This window comes from Bombina bombina, chromosome 1, assembly GCF_027579735.1.
Source record: "Bombina bombina isolate aBomBom1 chromosome 1, aBomBom1.pri, whole genome shotgun sequence".
NCBI classification, from domain to species: Eukaryota; Metazoa; Chordata; class Amphibia; order Anura; family Bombinatoridae; genus Bombina; species Bombina bombina.
Window position 1 is genome coordinate 345,111,456 of NC_069499.1, and position 21,537 is coordinate 345,132,992.

A 21,537-nucleotide genomic window follows, 5' to 3' on the forward strand; every position below is an offset into this window, starting at 1 on the left:
TTGTTATTATTTTAACTAGGTAGCTATTAAATAGTTCTTAACTATTTAATAGCTATTGTACCTGGTTAAAATAATTACAAAGTTGCCTGTAAAATAAATATTAATCCTAAAATAGCTATAATATAATTATAATTTATATTGTAGCTATATTAGGATTTATTTTACAGGTAAGTATTTAGCTTTAAATAGGAATCATTTATTTAATAAGAGTTAATTTATTTCGTTAGATGTAAATTATATTTAACTTAAGGGGGGTGTTAGTGTTAGGGTTAGACTTAGCTTTAGGGGTTAATCCATTTATTAGAATAGCGGTGAGCTCCGATCGGAAGATTAGGGGTTAATAATTGAAGGTAGGTGTCGGCGATGTTAGGGAGGGCAGATTAGGGGTTAATACTATTTATGATAGGGTTTGTGAGGCGGATTAGGGGTTAATAACTTTATTATAGTAGCGGTGCGGTCCGCTCGGCAGATTAGGGGTTAATAAGTGTAGGCAGGTGTCGGCGACGTTGTGGGGGGCAGATTAGGAGTTAATAAATATAATATAGGGGTCGGCGGTGTTAGGGGTAGCAGATTAGGGGTACATAGGGATAACGTAGGTGGCGGCGCTTTGCGGTCGGAAGATTAGGGGTTAATTATTTTAAGTAGCTGGCGGCGACGTTGTGGGGGGCAGGTTAGGGGTTAATAAATGTAATACAGGGGTCGGCGGGGTTAGGGGCAGCAGATTAGGGGTACATAAGTATAACGTAGGTGGCGGTCGGCAGATTAGGGGTTAAAAATTTTAATCGAGTGTCGGCGATGTGGGGGGGCCTCGGTTTAGGGGTACATAGGTAGTTTATGGGTGTTAGTGTACTTTAGGGTACAGTAGTTAAGAGCTTTATGAACCGGCGTTAGCCAGAAAGCTCTTAACTCCTGCTATTTTCAGGCGGCTGGAATCTTGTCGTTAGAGCTCTAACGCTCACTTCAGAAACGACTCTAAATACCGGCGTTAGAAAGATCCCATTGAAAAGATAGGCTACGCAAATGGCGTAGGGGGATCTGCGGTATGGAAAAGTCGCGGCTGAAAAGTGAGCGTTAGACCCTTTAATCACTGACTCCAAATACCAGCGGGCGGCCAAAACCAGCGTTAGGAGCCTCTAACGCTGGTTTTGACGGCTACCGCCGAACTCCAAATCTAGGCCTTAGTGTTTTTGACGGAGCTCTGCTAAAACATGTCCGCTCTCTCCAACTGTTAGCTCCGCCCCCTAGATGCCTTCTTTTTCAAATAAAGATAGCAAGAGAACGAAGAAAAATTGATAATAGGAGTAAATTAGAAAGTTGCTTAAATTGCATGCTCTATCTGAATCACGAAAGAATAAAAATTGGGTTCAGTGTCCCTTTAATTACAAATTACAGGAGTATAACAAACTTGGAATGCAATTATTTCTTACAATTTTGAGAAGGTGCCAATATTTTTGTCCAGTTCATTTTTGAAGTTTTGCATGGAATGTGTCAGATTTGGCTTTTTTTCCCTCCACTTTACCAATACAAACAAAAGAAATAAACATGAGAATGCCTAAACATTTGTAATTTCAACAATTTTCTGGGCCAAGTGGTACATTATCTGGCAGAAGTGCAGGGGTGCCAATATTTTTGGCCATGACTGAACAGTGCAAGTAGGCAGGCTGGATGTTGCAGCCACAAGCTTGCTGATGCTTCTGTTAGAAACTTCCTGGGGAATTCCTGCTTAGACACAAAAGTCTCCAAAATCCGGCCACAGGCAATCAGGAGAAATCCAGCAGCCACTTTCCCCAAACAGTACGCTGCAACTTGATAAAAGTAGTAAAAACTTTAATTGAACATCAGTGTACATCTGATCTGTTTAAAAACAAGCAACACATTTCTCAGCTCAAAGGCGAGACGTTTCAAACTATCTGTGTCATGTACTCAACTATTAACCCCAATCCCCTTTTACTTTCTATGGGAGGCATCTCTCATCTCTCTGGGACTACCAGATTCTGTTTCAGTGTGGTCTTGACCTATGAAGTCTGCCCAATGATTTCACTCAAAGCTGGAGAGTTTTTGAGAATTGGGCAAAAGTGTTTATTTTCCTAACCTGCTCTGAGAACAGATGTCACTCAATAGAAGCTATATTATAATTGTGTTTGTAACGTGTCCGTCGGTGTCGCCAGTTGCGCACTCATCTTCAAAGGAATGTTAGCTGCGCGCGCAGCCAAAAGAATCCACCTGGATGTAGCGTAGGCAAACCCGAAGCCTTAAAAAAAAAAAAAAAAATACACAACCGCCCGCAAGAAATAAATAAAAAAACACGTAACCGCCCGCACGAAGTATAACAAAAAACAAACCTAACCTCCAGCACAAAGTATTAACAAACACCTAAACCCCAAACCCCCACATCGCAAAATAATAAAGTAATTAACCCCTAATCCGCAAAGAACATAATTAAAATATTAACCCCTTAACCGCCAACACCTCACATCACAATAAACCTAATTAACCCATTAACCCCTAAACTGCCAAACCCCCACATTGCAATTAATCTAATTTACCTATTAAACCCTAAACTCCCACATTGCAATAAACCTAATTAACCTATTAACTCCTAAACCGCCAACCCACGCAAAGCAATTAACTAATTTAACTACCTAGCCCCCTAACCTAACACCCCCTAAATTAACCCCAATACTAAGTTACACTTAAATAAAACCTAACATTAAATTACAAAAAAATAATCTAAAATGACAAAAAAGAAAAAAAAAACTCTAAAATTAGAAAAAAATAAAAAAATTAAAAATCCCTATGAAAATAGAAAAGCCCCCCTAAACTAAACTACCAAAAGCCTTTAAAAGGCCCTAAAAGTAAACCCCCCCTACCAAACCCCCCAAAATAAAAAATCTAAGACTAAAAAAAACTACAGTAACCATTGCCCCTAAAGGGACATTTGAATGGGCATTCAGCTCTTTTACAGCCCTTAAAAGGGCAATCAGCTCTTTTCCAGCCCAAAAAAAAATCCTAACACTAAGCCCCAAATAAGTACTCACCGTTCCTGAAGTCCGTCGGAGAAGGTCTTCTTCCAGGCGGCTCCATCATCTTCTATCTTCATCCAGAGCGATGGCGGCGCGGAGCGGAGGTGCGGAGCTTGCTTCACCGATGCTTGGATCCTCAGCGGCGGTCCTCAACGGCAGTGGTTCTTGGCGGTCCTCAGCGGCGTGGAGGCTCCTCTTCATGCGATCGTCCGTTGCACACTGGAGATTGAATGCAAGATACCCCATATTTAGGGCTCCATTTATCATTCATTCTTGAAATACGACTTTCAGTTCTATCAGTTCTCCGCAGCTCGCCTTTGGAGAGGCACACATGTGTGCCCATATTTATCATAAAAACGGTAGTATTTTAACGCCAATTTCCAAAGGCAAGATGCGGCGGATTAATGATAAATCTCTCCATTAGTATTATATATGCGCCTTATTTATCATTAGAAATACTCCCAAATAAGTACTTGATTTTTGTATAGAACCTGTCTAACTTGATTTTTTATTATTGAAATCTAACTTGTTTAAACCACCCTTAAATACAAACATAATTTAAATTTTATGTAATAAAATAAATATCATTATTTTGTTTTTAAATTATGACAAACATGTAACTGAATACATGTAATTTAATCAATAAATGCCTTTTTTGTTTTTACACATGCTACAATTATAATAATAAAAATGATGTTTTAAACAATAACACCTTTATCTTCTTCCACACCCCCTGCAGTACTTATGACTCCTATAGATATGCAAAAATGTCAGTGGTGACCCAAAATGTGTTAATAACTATGGGCATGTATCACATCTCTACTTGATATAATGTATTGTTAGCTTTAGACTGATAAGATTGTCTTCCTTTACAAATAGAAAGGAATAGGACACCAAAATTTATATTTTCAAATAATATATTTATTATAAAAACATAAAATAAAAAAAGATGCTATCTTCACATTTATTGATTTAAAAATATATTATCAAAAGAAAATTTACATCATTGATTCATATTTCATTGCTATAGCTGCCAAAATTAAGAAATATTCCATCTTCTCTCGCAAAAAAAGTGGAGTATATTCAATGTTCTCCACAGTAGTTTTGGAGAACTTTCATGGTCGTATTTGTAGGCGAATTTTAGGTTCTCCTAAGGCGCAAAATAATGATAAATCTGAATTTCGGCGATCAGTAAGGTGTATTTTTAGAAATACTACAAAAAAAGGGCTTTTTTCTGCTTTCTTTGGCGCACATGTGTGCCTAGGCGAGAGAGAATAGAATGGGAGAATTTTGCGGTTGTATTTGCTTATTTTTAAGCGTATATTTTGCTTTGATAAATAGGAGAACAATTCCGACATATTATAGGTGTAAATGTGGGAGAATTACAATGATAAATGGAGCCCTTATTGGGGTACCTTGCATTCCTATTGGCTGAAATTTTGAAATCCACCAATAGGATGAGAGATACTGAAATCGTATTGGCTGATTTGAACAGCCAATAGGATTTCAGTAGCTCTAATCCTATTGGCTAATTTCAAGATTTCAGCCAATAGGAATGCAAGGTACCCTAAAGTGATTGCGGTACCGCTGAGGATCCACGCGTCGGGGAATACAGCTCTGCACCTCCGCTCCACGCCTCTGGTGAGAACCGCCGTTGAGGATCCACAGCTCTGCTCCGCCTTCGCTTCGGATGAAAATAGAAGATGATGGAGCCGCCTGGAAGAAGACCTTCTCCGCCAGACTTCAGGAACAGTTTTTTAAGATTAGGGATTTAATGTGCTGGAAAAGAGCTGATTGCTCTTTTAAGGGCAGTAAAAGAGCTGAATGCCCTTTTAAGGGCAATGCCCATACAAATGCCCCTTTAGTAGCAATGGGTAGTTTAGTTTTTGTTTAGGGTTTTTTATTTTATTTTAGGGGGTTTGGTGGTTGGGGGTATTTTACTGCTAGGGGGTAATTGGTCATTTGTTTAGGTAAAAGAGCTGTTTAACTTAGGGAAACGTCCTACAAAAGCCCTTTTTAAGGGCTATTGGTAGTTTAGTTCTAGATTAGGTGGTGTTTTTATTTTGGGGGGATTTTTTATTTTTATAGGAGTATTAGTTTAGGTTTAAATTTTTATTTTGGATAGCTTTGTTTATTTTTTTCTGTAATTTTACATTTTTAATTTTTTGTAATTTTAGCTTTGGGGGTTGTAGTTTTTTTTTTTAAATAGACTGCCCTATGGGCAGGCTTATTGCCTAGTAGTGTTAATAAATAAGCAGTCTACAGATTTTCGCAAATATATGGGGAATCCACTGCTCTTTTATAAAAATAGAAAATTAGGTATTAAGGCATAACCTTACCCCTTATAAGCCCACCCTATATTTGTCATGATTTGAGACTCAGGGCTAGATTTATCATGAGATGAATGCCCCAATCGGTTGCAGGTTCGCTCATTTGAGCCTACAACTAATATTTATGAAGCAGGGGTTTAAACCGATGCTTCATTAACCCACTATGCGGGGTGATTGACAAGCGCAACTCTCACGCAAATGGTTGTGTGAATGTAGGGGGGCGGCATTGAAAGCATTCGCTTGTGCAATGATAAATACAGGAAACATATGCGACCCACAGTCTGCAATGGAATGCGGACAGGTTCACAAACGTGAATCCTGTCGATTCGCAGATTTATACATTTTTCCCTTAGTAACCTTGTAGGGTATACATAAGGTAGGTAACAGCTCACCTCACATACTAAATCCAGTGCATAGAAAGCAGCTTGCTCATCTGTCTGAAGCATGACAACAACATGTGTGCTATTCCCTGGCTGTACAACACCTGATATAGGCGATACCTTCAGAATCTGTAAAATACAAATGAGATAAAAAAAATAGCAGTAAATTATCCTCTCAATCAGCTGAGCCTATTTTTTTTCTTTATTAGAGTAATACTTAATGGAATACATACACAGTACAATAACAAAATTAAGGTCTTTTAAAGGAAAATTAAGCTAAAAACGTAATCATCGATAAAATGTTATACATGGTTAAAATGTTAACTTTCATAATTTAAAAATAAATAAATTGGAACGTTTTTTAAAATTATATGCTCCATTATCAAATTTATTTTGGATTCCTGGTGACGAGCATACCTAGATAGGCCCAAGAGTGTGCACGTCTTGATCACGATATAGCAGCAGTGTTTGTAACAATGCTTATTACAAACACTGTTGCATTTTAGTGCTTAAAGAGCCATACTAGTCCAAAAATGGCATGCTATAATTCGTAACAGCATGTAATTTTAAGACTATCGACCTATACTACTGTGTGTTTAACCCCTCACAAATCGTGCAAGTAGCGAAGCTGATTTGGTACCGCTCGGCACCAGCTCAAGACCCATAAAGCACTGCCGGAAGCCCAAACGGAACCCAATCAGCTAATATGGCCCTTTAAGACATGCAGCAAGCTGGAAAGGAATCAGCAGATGCTGGTTTTCTAGCAGTGATAGACCAAACTCCACAAACATTTTAGCTCTTGTGGACTGTGTTTGGGCACCCCTGGCTTATAATCATGACAGCATCCAACAAACTTGAAAAAGAAAGAAGAAACATTTATTGAAGTGTAAAACTTAAGAATGAAGGTATGAAAGTAAACTTCTTTCTCATTCTTGCTTGTATGAACAGCTAAAAGACATAACTCACATCAAAGGATGGGCTATCAATACAATAAATTGTAGCCTAAAGTTTCCTCCATCTATCCATACATCACAAAGCTTGAAAATCCAGGTTATATTGTGTTCAGGCTCTTTAAAAGGACCGTAAACACCTTTGCAATATACTTACATTATGTATTTTGAATCCTTTTCATATACGTTAGATCTGAAAATTGTGGATTTTGCAATTCTCAAAAAAAAATAATTGTGGATTTTGCTGAGTTATCCAGGCAAATCCTGCTACATATCTTTCACTAATTGGATTTAACCAATAACAACTGCAAAACATTGCACTTTATACTAACAATATGGGGTCCATTTATATATGTGCGGATGGACATGATCCGCTATAGCGAATCAAGTCCGCAGCACATCGATAAATGCCGACTGCATACACTGTTGGCATTTATCATTGCACCAGCAGTTGTTGTGAACTGCTGGTGCAATACCGCCCCCTGCAGATTCACGGCCGCTAGCAGGGGGTGTCAATCAGACCGATCGTACATGATCGGGCAGATTGCTATACGCCGCCTCAGAGGCGGCGTATGAGTTTAGGAGCAGCGGTCTTAAGACTTCTGCTTCTTAACTCCTGTTTCCGGCGAGCCTAAAGGCTCGTGCGGAAACAAGGGGAACAGGGGCCATTCGGCCTTTGTTAAATAGACCCCAATGACTGTGGCTAGTTGTCTGCAGACTAAAGCCCAGATTGACTCCTCCAAATAAAGCAAGTGGTGAATGGAGTTTGGCTATTGAAAAATATCTGCAGTAAAAGGATGTTAATATTTTAATATTTAGACTTGACTGATTTCTTGATCTATAGCAAAATAACAGACATGTCTTATAATTACAAGTTATTTACTTTAAATAAAGCCAGTTTAAAGGGACAATTTACTCAAAAATGTCTCTCTTTTAATTTGTTCCCAATGATCCACTTTACCTGCTGGAGTGTATTAAATTGTTTACAAGTATTTCCACTACCCTTATATTGGCATTTTAAATATATTATTTAGCCTGTGGTATCCACACCCATCTTGAAAGTTTTTGGCCTCAAGGCCAAGCTGTGTTAACACAGCCAGTAGAAGAAATTACACTACCAGTGGGTTATAGAAGAGATAAGGTAATAAAATGTTAATTTTCCATTGTTCTCTCCAAGTATTGGTGATTGGTTTATGGACAGATAGAAGATAAAGAAGCAGGTATATGTACTCAATGTGATAAAGTAATGAGATCTGATTATAACTACAAGCTCAACCCATTTTATTAGGTTGTGGCTTCAAAACACAAAATCAGCTAATTCATATACACAAATAAGCCTTAAAAAAGCAAATCTCATAAATTTTATACTCAGCAGCTGGTAAAAAGTAATTGGAAACACATTGAGTGAAAATTTTATTTATAGTATACTGTCCCTTTTATACAGTGAACAGTTCATTTAGTTACTGTAACCTTTGCTGGAAACAAACCTTTTCTCTATTTCTGAAGGATCATCATGTTTTCAAACCATCTGCTATAGGTTTAAAGAATGGAGATGACCTGTACTTGATCTTTAACATGATAAAAACATAAATTATGCTTACCTGATAATTTCCTTTTCTTCAGATGGAAAGAGTCCACAGCTGCATTCATTACTTTTGGGAAATAGAGAACCTGGCCACCAGGAGAAGGCAAAGACACCCCAGCCAAAGGCTTAAATACCCCTCCCACTTCCCTCATCCCCCAGTCATTCTGCCGAGGAACAAGGAACAGTAGAAGAAATATCAGGGTGAAAAGGTGCCAGAAGAATAAAAATAACAGACACCACATAGAAAAATACGGGCGGGGAGCTGTGGACTCTTTACATTTAAAGAAAAGAAAATTATCAGGTAAGTATAATTTATGTTTTTCTTCATAAATGGAAAGAGTCCACAGCTGTATTCATTACTTTTGGGAAAACAATACCCAAGCTGTAGAGGACACTGAATGCAAAACGGGAGGGTACAAAAGGCGGCCCATTCTGAGGGCACCAGGCCTACAAACCCTACCCAAAAAAAAACCCTGCTTCGTCCGAAGCCGATAAAGCTTTGGAAAAAAAGAAAAGGCCCCAAGGACACTGACCCAAAGATAGTCCATAAAATCTTGCTAGAGACCGCAGAAAAGGACTCGACTGACCTAAAAGCGCCTCCAGGAGACACCGCCGCCCAGCAGTCGGTCACCAACATCCACCCCTTACTAAGAAAGGGATCAAGCACCAAAAATTCCCCCCCAAAAAAGGAGAAGACGTGAAGAAAAAAAAATCAAGGATCCTCAAAGGGACCCCAAATAACATAATTTATGTAAGAACTTACCTGATAAATTCATCTTTCATATTAGCAAGAGTCCATGAGCTAGTGACGTATTGGATATACAATCCTACCAGGAGGGGCAAAGTTTCCCAAACCTCAAAATGCCTATAAATACACCCCTCACCAGACCCACAATTCAGTTTAACGAATAGCCAAGTAGTGGGGTGATAAAGAAAGGAGTAAAAAGCATCAACAAAGGAACTTGGAAATAATTGTGCTTTATACAAAAAAATCATAATCACCATAAAAAAAAGGAGTGGGCCTCACGGACTCTTGCCAATATGAAAGAAATTAATTTATCAGGTAAGTTCTTACATAAATTATGTTTTCTTTCATGTAATTGGCAAGAGTCCATGAGCTAGTGACGTATGGGATAGCAATACCCAAGAAGTGGAACTCCACACAAAAGTCACTAGAGAGGGAGGGATAAAATAAAAACAGCCATTTCGCTGAAAAAAATTAATCCACAACCCAAATATAAGTTTATTCTCATAAATAAAAGGAAAAAGATAAATCATAAGCAGAAGAATCAAACTGAAACAGCTGTCTGAAGAAATTTTCTACCAAAAACTTCTTCCGAAGAAGCAAATACATCAAAATAGTAGAATTTAGTAAATGTATGCAAAGAAGACCAAGTTGCTGCTTTACAAATCTGATCAACTGAAGCTTAATTCTTAAAAGCCCAAGAAGTGTAAACTGATCTAGTAGAATGAGCTGTAATTCTCTGAGGTGGGGCCATACCCGTCTCCAAATAAGCTTGATGAATCAAAAGCTTTAACCATGATGCCAAAGAAACGGCAGAAGCCTTCTGACCTTTCCGGGAACCAGAAAAAGATAACAAATAGACTAGACGTCTTCCCGAAATCTTTGGTAGCTTCAACATAAGATTTCAGAGCTCTCACCACATCCAAAGAATCTAAAGATCCCTCCAAAGAATTCTTAGGATTAGGACACAAAGAAGGGACAACAATTTCTCTATTAATGTTGTTAGAATTCACAACCTTAGGTAAGAATTTAAATGAAGTCCGCAACACTGCCTTATCCTGATGAAAATCAGAAAAGGAGATTCACAAGAGAGAGCAGATAATTCAGAAACTCTTCTAGCAGAAGAGATGGCCAAATGAAACAACACTTTCCAAAAAAGTGGTTTAATGTCCAAAGAATGAATAGGCTCAAAGGAGGAGTCTGTAAAGCCTTTAAACCCAAATTAAGACTCCAAGGAGGAGAGGTTGAGTTAATGACAGGCTTGATACGAACCAAAGCCTGTACACAACAGTGAATATCAGGAAGTTTAGCAATTTTCCTGTGGAATAAAACAGAAAGAGCAGAGATTTGTCCTTTCAAGGAACTTGCAGACAAACCTTTATCCAAACCATCCTGAAGAAACTGTAAAATTCTAGGAATTCTAAAAGAATGCCAAGAGGATTTATGAGAAGAACACCATGAAATGTAAGTCTTCCAAACTCGATAATAAATCTTTCTAGAAACAGATTTACGAACCTGTAACATAGTATTAATCACTGAATCAGAGAAACCTCTATGACTAAGCACTAGGCGTTCAATTTCCATACCTTCAAATTTAATGATTTCAGATCTTGATGTAAAAAACATAATTTATGCTTACCTGATAAATTCCTTTCTTCTGTTGTGTGATCAGTCCACGGGTCATCATTACTTCTGGGATATAACTCCTCCCCAACAGGAAATGCAAGAGGATTCACCCAGCAGAGCTGCACATAGCTCCTCCCCTCTACGTCAGTCCCAGTCATTCGACCAAGAATCAACGAGAAAGGAGTAACCAAGGGTGAAGTGGTGACTGGAGTATAATTTAAAAAATATTTACCTGCCTTAAAACAGGGCGGGCCGTGGACTGATCACACAACAGAAGAAAGGAATTTATCAGGTAAGCATAAATTATGTTTTCTTCTGTTATGTGTGATCAGTCCACGGGTCATCATTACTTCTGGGATACCAATACCAAAGCAAAAGTACACGGATGACGGGAGGGATAGGCAGGCTCATTATACAGAAGGAACCACTGCCTGAAGAACCTTTCTCCCAAAAATAGCCTCCGAAGAAGCAAAAGTATCAAATTTGTAAAATTTGGAAAAAGTATGAAGCGAAGACCAAGTTGCAGCCTTGCAAATCTGTTCAACAGAGGCCTCATTCTTAAAGGCCCAAGTGGAAGCCACAGCTCTAGTGGAGTGGGCTGTAATTCTTTCAGGAGGCTGCTGTCCAGCAGTCTCATAGGCTAAACGTATTATGCTACGAAGCCAAAAAGAGAGAGAGGTAGCAGAAGCTTTTTGACCTCTCCTCTGTCCAGAATAAACGACAAACAGGGAAGAAGTTTGGCGAAAATCTTTAGTTGCCTGCAAGTAAAACTTGAGGGCACGAACTACATCCAGATTGTGTAGAAGACGTTCCTTCTTTGAAGAAGGATTTGGACACAGGGATGGAACAACAATCTCTTGATTGATGTTCCTGTTAGTGACTACCTTAGGTAAGAACCCAGGTTTAGTACGCAGAACTACCTTGTCTGAGTGAAAAATCAGATAAGGGGAATCACAATGTAAGGCTGATAACTCAGAAACTCTTCGAGCCGAGGAAATAGCCATTAAAAACAGAACTTTCCAAGATAACAATTTTATATCAATGGAATGAAGGGGTTCAAACGGAACACCCTGTAAAACGTTAAGAACTAAGTTTAAACTCCATGGCGGAGCAACAGCCTTAAACACAGGCTTGATCCTAGCTAGAGCCTGACAAAAAGCCTGGACGTCTGGATCTTCTGACAGACGCCTGTGTAACAAGATGGACAGAGCTGAAATCTGTCCCTTTAATGAGCTAGCTGATAAACCCTTATCTAAGCCTTCTTGTAGAAAAGACAATATCCTAGCGATCCTAACCTTACTCCAGGAGTAACCTTTGGATTCGCACCAGTATAGGTATTTCCGCCATATTTTATGGTAAATCCTTCTGGTAACAGGCTTCCTAGCCTGAATCAGGGTATCAATAACCGACTCAGAAAAACCACGTTTTGATAAAATCAAGCGTTCAATTTCCAAGCAGTCAGCTTCAGAGAAGTTAGATTTTGATGTTTGAATGGACCCTGTATCAGAAGGTCCTGTCTTAGAGGTAGAGACCAAGGCGGACAGGATGACATGTCCACTAGATCTGCATACCAAGTCCTGCGTGGCCATGCAGGTGCTATTAGAATTACTGATGCTCTCTCCTGTTTGATTTTGGCAATCAATCGAGGAAGCAGCGGGAAGGGTGGAAACACATAAGCCATCCCGAAGTTCCAAGGTGCTGTCAAAGCATCTATCAGAACTGCTTCCGGATCCCTGGATCTGGACCCGTAGCGAGGAAGTTTGGCGTTCTGGCGAGACGCCATGAGATCTATCTCTGGTTTGCCCCAACGTCGAAGTATTTGGGCAAAAACCTCCGGATGAAGTTCCCACTCCCCCGGATGAAAAGTTTGGCGACTCAAGAAATCCGCCTCCCAGTTCTCCACTCCCGGGATGTGGATTGCTGACAGGTGGCAAGAGTGAGACTCTGCCCAGCGAATTATCTTTGATACTTCCATCATTGCTAGGGAGCTTCTTGTCCCTCCCTGATGGTTGATGTAAGCTACAGTCGTGATGTTGTCCGACTGAAACCTGATGAACCCCCGAGTTGTTAACTGGGGCCAAGTCAGAAGGGCATTGAGAACCGCTCTCAATTCCAGAATGTTTATTGGCAGGAGACTCTCCTCCTGATTCCATAGTCCCTGAGCCTTCAGAGAATTCCAGACAGCGCCCCAACCTAGTAGGCTGGCGTCTGTTGTTACAATTGTCCAGTCTGGCCTGCTGAATGGCATCCCCCTGGACAGGTGTGGCCGATAAAGCCACCATAGAAGAGAATTTCTGGTCTCTTGATTTAGATTCAGAGTAGGGGACAAATCTGAGTAATCCCCATTCCACTGACTTAGCATGCATAATTGCAGCGGTCTGAGATGTAGGCGTGCAAAAGGTACTATGTCCATTGCCGCTACCATTAAGCCGATCACCTCCATGCATTGAGCTACTGACGGGTGTTGAATGGAATGAAGGACACGGCATGCATTTTGAAGCTTTGTTAACCTGTCTTCTGTCAGGTAAATCTTCATTTCTACAGAATCTATAAGAGTCCCCAAGAATGGAACTCTTGTGAGAGGAAAGAGAGAACTCTTCTTTTCGTTCACTTTCCATCCATGCGACCTTAGAAATGCCAGAACTAACTCTGTATGAGACTTGGCAGTTTGAAAGCTTGAAGCTTGTATTAGAATGTCGTCTAGGTACGGAGCTACCGAAATCCCTCGCGGTCTTAGTACCGCCAGAAGGGCACCCAGAACCTTTGTGAAGATTCTTGGAGCCGTAGCCAATCCGAATGGAAGAGCTACAAACTGGTAGTGCCTGTCTAAGAAGGCAAACCTTAGATACCGGTGATGATCTTTGTGGATCGGAATGTGAAGGTAAGCATCCTTTAAATCCACAGTGGTCATGTACTGACCCTCTTGGATCATGGGTAAAATTGTCCGAATAGTTTCCATTTTGAATGATGGAACTCTTAGGAATTTGTTTAGAATCTTTAAATCTAAGATAGGCCTGAAAGTTCCCTCTTTTTTGGGAACCACAAACAGGTTTGAGTAGAACCCTTGTCCTTGTTCCGACCGCGGAACCGGATGGATCACTCCCATTAATAACAGATCTTGTACGCAGCGTAGAAACGCTTCTTTCTTTATCTGGTTTGTTGACAACCTTGACAGATGAAATCTCCCTCTTGGGGGAGATAATTTGAAGTCTAGAAGGTATCCCTGAGATATGATCTCTAGTGCCCAGGGATCCTGAACATCTCTTGCCCAGGCCTGGGCGAAGAGAGAGAGTCTGCCCCCCACTAGATCCGGTCCCGGATCGGGGGCTCTCGATTCATGCTGTCTTTGGGGCAGCAGCAGGTTTCCTGGCCTGCTTGCTCTTGTTCCAGGCCTGGTTAGGCTTCCAGCCTTGCCTGTAACGAGCAACAGCTCCTTCCTGTTTTGGTGCAGTGGAGGTTGATGCTGCTCCTGTTTTGAAATTCCGAAAGGGACGAAAATTAGACTGTCTAGCCTTAGCTTTGGCTTTGTCTTGGGGTAGGGCGTGGCCCTTACCCCCTGTAATGTCAGCGATAATTTCTTTCAAACCGGGCCCAAATAAAGACTGCCCCTTGAAAGGTATATTAAGTAATTTGGACTTAGAAGTAACATCTGCTGACCAGGATTTTAGCCACAGCGCCCTACGTGCCTGTATGGCGAATCCTGAGTTCTTAGCCGTAAGTTTGGTTAAATGTACTACGGCCTCCGAAATGAAAGAATTAGCTAGTTTAAGGACTCTAAGCCTGTCCGTAATGTCGTCTAGCGTAGATGAACTAAGGTTCTCTTCCAGCGACTCAATCCAAAATGCTGCCGCAGCCGTAATCGGCGCGATACATGCAAGGGGTTGCAATATAAAACCTTGTTGAACAAACATTTTCTTAAGGTAACCCTCTAATTTTTTATCCATTGGATCTGAGAAAGCACAGCTATCCTCCACCGGGATAGTGGTACGCTTAGCTAAAGTAGAAACTGCTCCCTCCACCTTGGGAACCGTTTGCCATAAGTCCCGAGTGGTGGCGTCTATTGGAAACATCTTTCTAAATATTGGAGGGGGTGAGAACGGCACACCGGGTCTATCCCACTCCTTAGTAACAATTTCAGTTAGTCTCTTAGGTATAGGAAAAACTTCAGTACTCGCCGGTACCGCAAAGTATTTATCCAACCTGCACAGTTTCTCTGGTATTGCAACGGTGTTACAATCGTTGAGAGCTGCTAAGACCTCCCCTAGTAATACGCGGAGGTTCTCCAATTTAAATTTAAAATTTGAAATATCTGAGTCCAATCTGTTTGGATCAGAACCGTCACCCACAGAATGAAGCTCTCCGTCCTCATGCTCTGCGAGCTGTGACGCAGTATCAGACATGGCCCTAGCATTGTCAGCGCACTCTGTTCTCACCCCAGAGTGATCACGCTTGCCTCTTAGTTCAGGTAATTTAGACAAAACTTCAGTCATAACAGTAGCCATATCTGTAATGTTATCTGTAATGGCCGCCCAGATGTACTAGGCGCCATAATATCACGCACCTCCCGGGCGGGAGATGCAGGTACTGCCGCGTGAGGCGAGTTAGTCGGCATAACTCTCCCCTCGCTGTTTGGTGAAATTTGTTCACATTGTACAGATTGACTTTTATTTAAAGTAGCATCAATACAGTTAGTACATAAATTTCTATTGGGCTCCACCTTGGCATTGGAACAAATGACACAGATATCTTCCTCTGAGTCAGACATGTTTAACACACTAGCAAAAACACTTACAACTTGGTTATAATCTTTTTTAACAAAAACGTACTGTGCCTCAAAGAGGTACTAAACGATTAAATGACAGTTGAAATAATGAACTGAAAAACAGTTATAGCATCAAACTTTAAAACAACACAACTTTTAGCAAAGGTTTGTTCCCATTAGTAAAATAACAATAATTAAATTTGACATAAAAAATACAAAACAACGTTTTTATTCACAGTCACTATAAGAATTCTCACAGCTCTGCTGAGAGAATTTACCTCCCTTAAAAGAAGTTTGAAGACCCCTGAGATCTGTCAGAGATGAACCGGATCATGCAGGAAATATAAAAGTAACTGACTGGAATTTTTTGATGCGTAGCAAAGAGCGCCAAAAACGGCCCCTCCCTCTCCCACACAGCAGTGAAGAGAAACGAAACTGTCACAATAAAAGCAAAAAAGGCTGCCAAGTGGAAAATAATGCCCAAATATTTATTCACACAGTACCTCAGCAATGTAAACGATTCTACCTTCCAGTAAAAACGTTTAACATGATAAAAGGATTAGTGACCTTTAACAGAGTAGTTCCGGTGAAATACCATCCCCAGAATACTGAAGTGTATACATACATGTCATTTTAACGGTATGGCAGGATTTTCTCATCAATTCCATTCAGAAAATAAAAACTGCTACATACCTCAATGCAGATTCATCTGCCCGCTGTCCCCTGATCTGAAGCCTTTACCTCCCTCAGATGGCCGAGAACAGCAATATGATCTTAACAACTCCGGTTAAAATCATAGTAAAAAACTCTGGCAGATTCTTCCTCAAACTCTGCCAGAGAAGTAATAACACGCTCCGGTGCTATTGTAAAATAACAAACTTTTGATTGAAGTCATAAAAACTAAGTATAATCACCATAGTCCTCTCACACATCCTATCTAGTCGTTGGGTGCAAGAGAATGACTGGGACTGACGTAGAGGGGAGGAGCTATGTGCAGCTCTGCTGGGTGAATCCTCTTGCATTTCCTGTTGGGGAGGAGTTATATCCCAGAAGTAATGATGACCCGTGGACTGATCACACATAACAGAAGAAATGGACCTTGAGACAGAAGGTCCGGTCTTAATGGAAGTGGCGAAGGTTAGCAACTGGACATCCGAACAAGATCCACATACCAAAACCTGTGAGGCCATGCTGGAGCCACCAGCAACACAAACGATTGTTCCATGATGATTTTGGAGATCACTCTTGGAAGAAGAACTAGAGGCGGGAAAATATAAGCAGGTTGATAACACCAAGGAAGTGTCAACGCTTCCACTGCTTCCGCCTGAGGTTCCCTGGACCTGGACAGGTACCTGGGAAGTTTCTTGTTTAGATGAGATGCCATCAGATCTATTTCTGGAAGACCCCACATCTGAACAATTTGAGAAAACACATCTGGGTGGAGAGACCTCTCCCGGACGTAAAGTCTGACGACTGAGATAATCCGTTTCCCAATTGTCTATACCTGGGATATGAACCGCAGAAATTAGACAGGAGCTGGATTCCACCCAAACAAGTATCCGAGATACTTCTTTCATAGCTTGAGGACTGTGAGTCCCACCCTGATGATTCACATATGCCACAGTTGTGATATTGTCTGTCTGAAAACAAATGAATGGTACTTTCTTCAACAGAGGCCAAAACTGAAGAGCCCTGAGAATCGCAGGGAGTTCCAAAATATTTATTGGTAATCTCGCCTCTTGAGATTTCCAAACCCCTTGTGCTGTCAGAGATCTCCAAACAGCTCCCCAACCTGAAAGACTCGCATCTGTTGTGATCACAGTCCAAGTTGGACAAATGAAAGAGGCCCCTAGAATTATACGATGGTGATCTAACCACCAAGTCAGAGGAAGTCAAACATTGGGATTTAAGGATATTAATTGTGATATCCTTGTATAATCCCTGCACCATTGGTTCAGCATAAAAATCTGGAGAGATCTCATATGAAAACAAGCAAAGGGGATCGCGTCCGATGCTGCAGTCATGAGGCCTAAAACTTCCATGCACATAGCTACTGAAGGGAATGACTGAGCTTGAAGGTTCCGACAGGCTGCAACCAATTTCAAACGTCTCTTGTCTGTTAGAGACAAAGTCATTGACACTGAATCTATCTGGAAACCTAAAAAGGCTACCTTTGTCTGAGGAATCAAAGAACTTTTTGGTAAATTGATCCTCCAACCAAGTCTTTAAAGAAACAACAATAGTTGATTCGTGTGAGATTCTGCAGAACGTAAAGACTGAGCAAGTACCAAGATATCGTCCAAATAAGGAAACACTGCAACACCCCGCTCTCTGATAACAGAGAGTAGGACACAGAGAACCTTTGAAAAGATTCTTAGAGCTATCGGTAGGCATAAAAGGAAGAGCAACAAATTGGTAATGCTTGTCTAGAAAAGAGAATCTCAGGAACTGATAGCGATCTGTATGAATCGGAATATGAAGATATGCATCCTTTAAGTCTATTGTGGGCATATAATGCCCTTGCTGAACAAAAGGCAGAATAGACCTTATAGTCACCATTTTGAAAGTTGGTACTCTTACATATCGATTCAAAATTTTTAGATCCAAAACTGGTCTGAATGAATTTTCTTTCTTTGGGACAACGAACAGATTTGAATAAAACCCCAGACCCTGTTCCTGAAACGGAACTGGCATGATTACCCCTGATAACTCCAGGTCTAAAACACATTTCAGGAAAGCCTGAGCCTTTACTGGGTTTGCAGGGATGCATGAGAGAAAAAAGCTTCTCACAGGCGGTCTTACTCTGAATCCTATTCTGTACCCCTGAGAGACAATACTCTGAATCCATTGATTTTGGACCGAATTGATCCAAACATCTTTGAAAAATCTTAATCTGCCCCCTACCAGCTAAGCTGGAATGAGGGCCGCACCTTCATGCGGACTTGGGGGCTGGCTTTGATCTCTTAAATGGCTTGGATTTATTCCAATTCGAGGAATGCTTCCAATTGGAAACAGATTCCTTGGGGGAGGGATTAGGTTTCTGTTCCTTATTTTGTCGAAAGGAACGAAAATGGTTAGAAGCTTTAGATTTACACTTAGGTCTTTTATCCTGAGGCAGAAAAACTCCCTTCCCCCCAGTAACAGTTGAAATGATTGAATCCAACTGAGAACCAAATAACTTATTACCTTGGAAAGAAAGAGATAGCAATCTGGACTTAGAAGTCATGTCAGCATTCCAAGATTTAAGCCACAAAGCTCTTCTAGCTAAAATAGCTAAAGACATAGATTTAACATCAATTTTGATTATATCAAAAATGGCATCACAAATAAAATTATTAGCATGTTGAATCAAGTTAACAATGCTAGACAAATCATGATCCGATACTTGTTGCGCTAAAGTTTCCAACCAAAACGTTGAAGCAGCTGCAACATCAGCCAAAGCAAGAGTAGAGATAGACCCATCAACTTTGGGGATCTGTTCCCAAAACTCTAAAGAAACTGCTGGCAAAGGATACAATTTTTAAACCTTGAAGAAGGAATAAAAAAAGTACCAGGCCTATTCCATTCCTTATAAATCATATCAGAAATAGCGTCAGGAACTGGAAAAACCTCTGGAATAACCACAGGAGGTTAATAAACAGAATTTAAACGTTTAATAGTTTTAATATCAAGAGGACTAGTTTCCTCCATATCCAATGTAATCAACACTTCTTTTAAAAAAGAACGAATATACTAAATTGTTCTTGTGGTGAGGGGTGTATTTATAGGCATTTTGAGGTTTGGGAAACTTTGCCCCTCCTGGTAGGATTGTATATCCCATATGTCACTAGCTCATGGACTCTTGCCAATTACATGAAAGAAATAGTGCAACCGGTTCCAAATGAAAAACAAAATTTATGCTTACCTGATAAATGTATTTCTTTCTTGACACAGTGAGTCCACGGATCATCATCAATTACTGTTGGGAATATCAATCCTGACCAGCAGGAGGCAGCAAAAATCACCACAGCAAAGCTGATAAATATCACTTCCTACCCACAATCCCCCAGTCATTTGACCAAAGGAAAGGAGGCAACACAAGGTGCAGAGGTGCCTGAGGTTTATACGTCAAAAAACCTGTCTGAAATAGATAGGGTGGGCCGTGGACTCACCGTGTCAAGAAAGAAAGAAATTTATCAGGTAAGCATACATTTTGTTTTCTTTCTAATGACACAGTGAGTCCACAGATCATCATCATTTACTGTTGGGAATCAATACCCAAGCTAGAGGACACAGATGATAAGGGAGGGACAAGACAGGTAACCTAAACAGAAGGCATCACTGCCGAGGCAAACTATAAAACTATCAAATTTGAAACATTCAGAAAAATGAAAGCAGAAAGAACCAAGTTGCAGTCTTGCAGATCTGAACAACAGAAGCTTCATTCTTGAAAACCCAAGAAGCAGACACAGCCCTAGAGAAAAGAGCTGTAATTCTCTGAAGAGGCTGCTGTCCAGCAGTCTCATAACCAAATGAATCATACTTCCAACCAAAGGAAAAGAGAAGTAGCTGTGCCAGAGAAACAAACATCCAAACAGAAAACTGGCGAAATCCTTAGTCGCCTGTAGAAAGAAATTAAGAACACGCACAACATTCAAGTTGTGCCACCATCGTTCCTTAAAATAAAAAGGATTGGGACACAGCCAAGGGACAACAATTTCCTTCATAATATTCCCATCCAACACAAGTTAAGAGGAAAACCTAACTTAATACGAAGAACCACCTTATCTGCAAGAAAGATAAGATAAGGCAAAACACACTGCCAAGCTGAGAGTTCTGAGACTCTACGAGCAGAAAAGATAGCCTTCCGAGATAACACTTAATATCTACAGAATGTACCAAAACCCTAAGAACAAGGATAAGACAAGGTTAATGCTCCAAGGGGAAGCAACCGACATGAAGGACAGGCCTGATTCTGACCAGGCCTGATAAAAAGATTACACATCTGGGACAACCGCCAGATGCATAAGTAGCCAAATAGACAAAGCAGAATCTGACCCCTAAGGGTACTGACTATCCCCAGACAATCTAGAGACCGGACAGATTTCTATGATCCTGACTCCACTCCAAGAAAACCCTTGGATACACACCAATTAAGAAAAATACGCCATATTCTATGGCAAATCTTCTAGAAACAGGATAACAAGCCTGAGTCATGGTCTCAATGACTGACTCGGAATCCCACGCTAACACAAAAACAAGAGTTCAATCTTCAAGTAGGCAGCATCAGAGAAACTAGATGAAGATGAAGGAAGGGACCCTGACTCAGAAGGCCTTCCTCAGGTACAGTCACCAAAGAGAAGATACAACGTTACCCATAGGTCTGCAAACCAGATCCTGTGGGGTCACGCAGAGGCTATGAGAATACCCGTCGCTCTCTCCTGTTGAATACGAGCAATGACTCGTGGAGGGAAGTAAACAGAGGAAAAACAGGTATGCCAGACTGTAATCCAAGAAAACAAAGCCAGAACATCAATCAAGGTGGTCAGTGGATCACTAGACCGTGAACCGTACCTTGGAAACTTAATGTTCTGCCGAAACGCCCTCAGAGGCCACTCCGGACCCCCCATTCGAAAATTCACCTAGAAACCACATCCAGAAGGAGAACCCACTCCCCGGAAAGAAATAACTGTCTGTTCAGAAATCCAATTGTCCACCCCTGGATGACAGAAATCAATTGTGAGCTTCCGCCCACTGAACAATCCAAGTCACCTTCAATATGGCTAAGGAACCCCAAGTTCCTCCCTGATGGATGATATAAACCAAGAGGTAACATAGTCCGACTGGAACCAAGCTAAGAACGACTTAGCTATCAGAGCATTGAAAAATCGCTCTCTACTGCAAACGTTAAAGAGAAGAGCAGACACTCCTGAGTCTATTATTTTAATAAGACCCAGACAGCATACCAGCCCAACAGGTTGGCATCCGTGGATACATCACCCAGGAATATCTCCAGGAGCACACGCCCTGAGATAGATATACCTAAGAAAATACTACTATAAAGAGAGATTTGACGACTGATCTATATCTATTCTTTGAGACAGATCCGAATGTTCTCCATTTTATGGAAAATAGTAAAAGGAATGAAGTCCATAGA

At 40.7% G+C, this 21,537-nt stretch overlaps 1 protein-coding gene across 1 annotated transcript in view; it reads right to left on the minus strand.

Moving 5' to 3' along the window:
- The window catches only part of CFAP65 (cilia and flagella associated protein 65), a 384,606-nt gene that overhangs the window by 41,322 nt on the left and 321,747 nt on the right, over positions 1-21,537 (minus strand). The window contains exon 26 of the mRNA XM_053698151.1: positions 5,746-5,862. Coding sequence (XP_053554126.1) covers positions 5,746-5,862 — 117 coding nt within the window. The remainder of the gene's footprint in view (positions 1-5,745; positions 5,863-21,537) is intronic.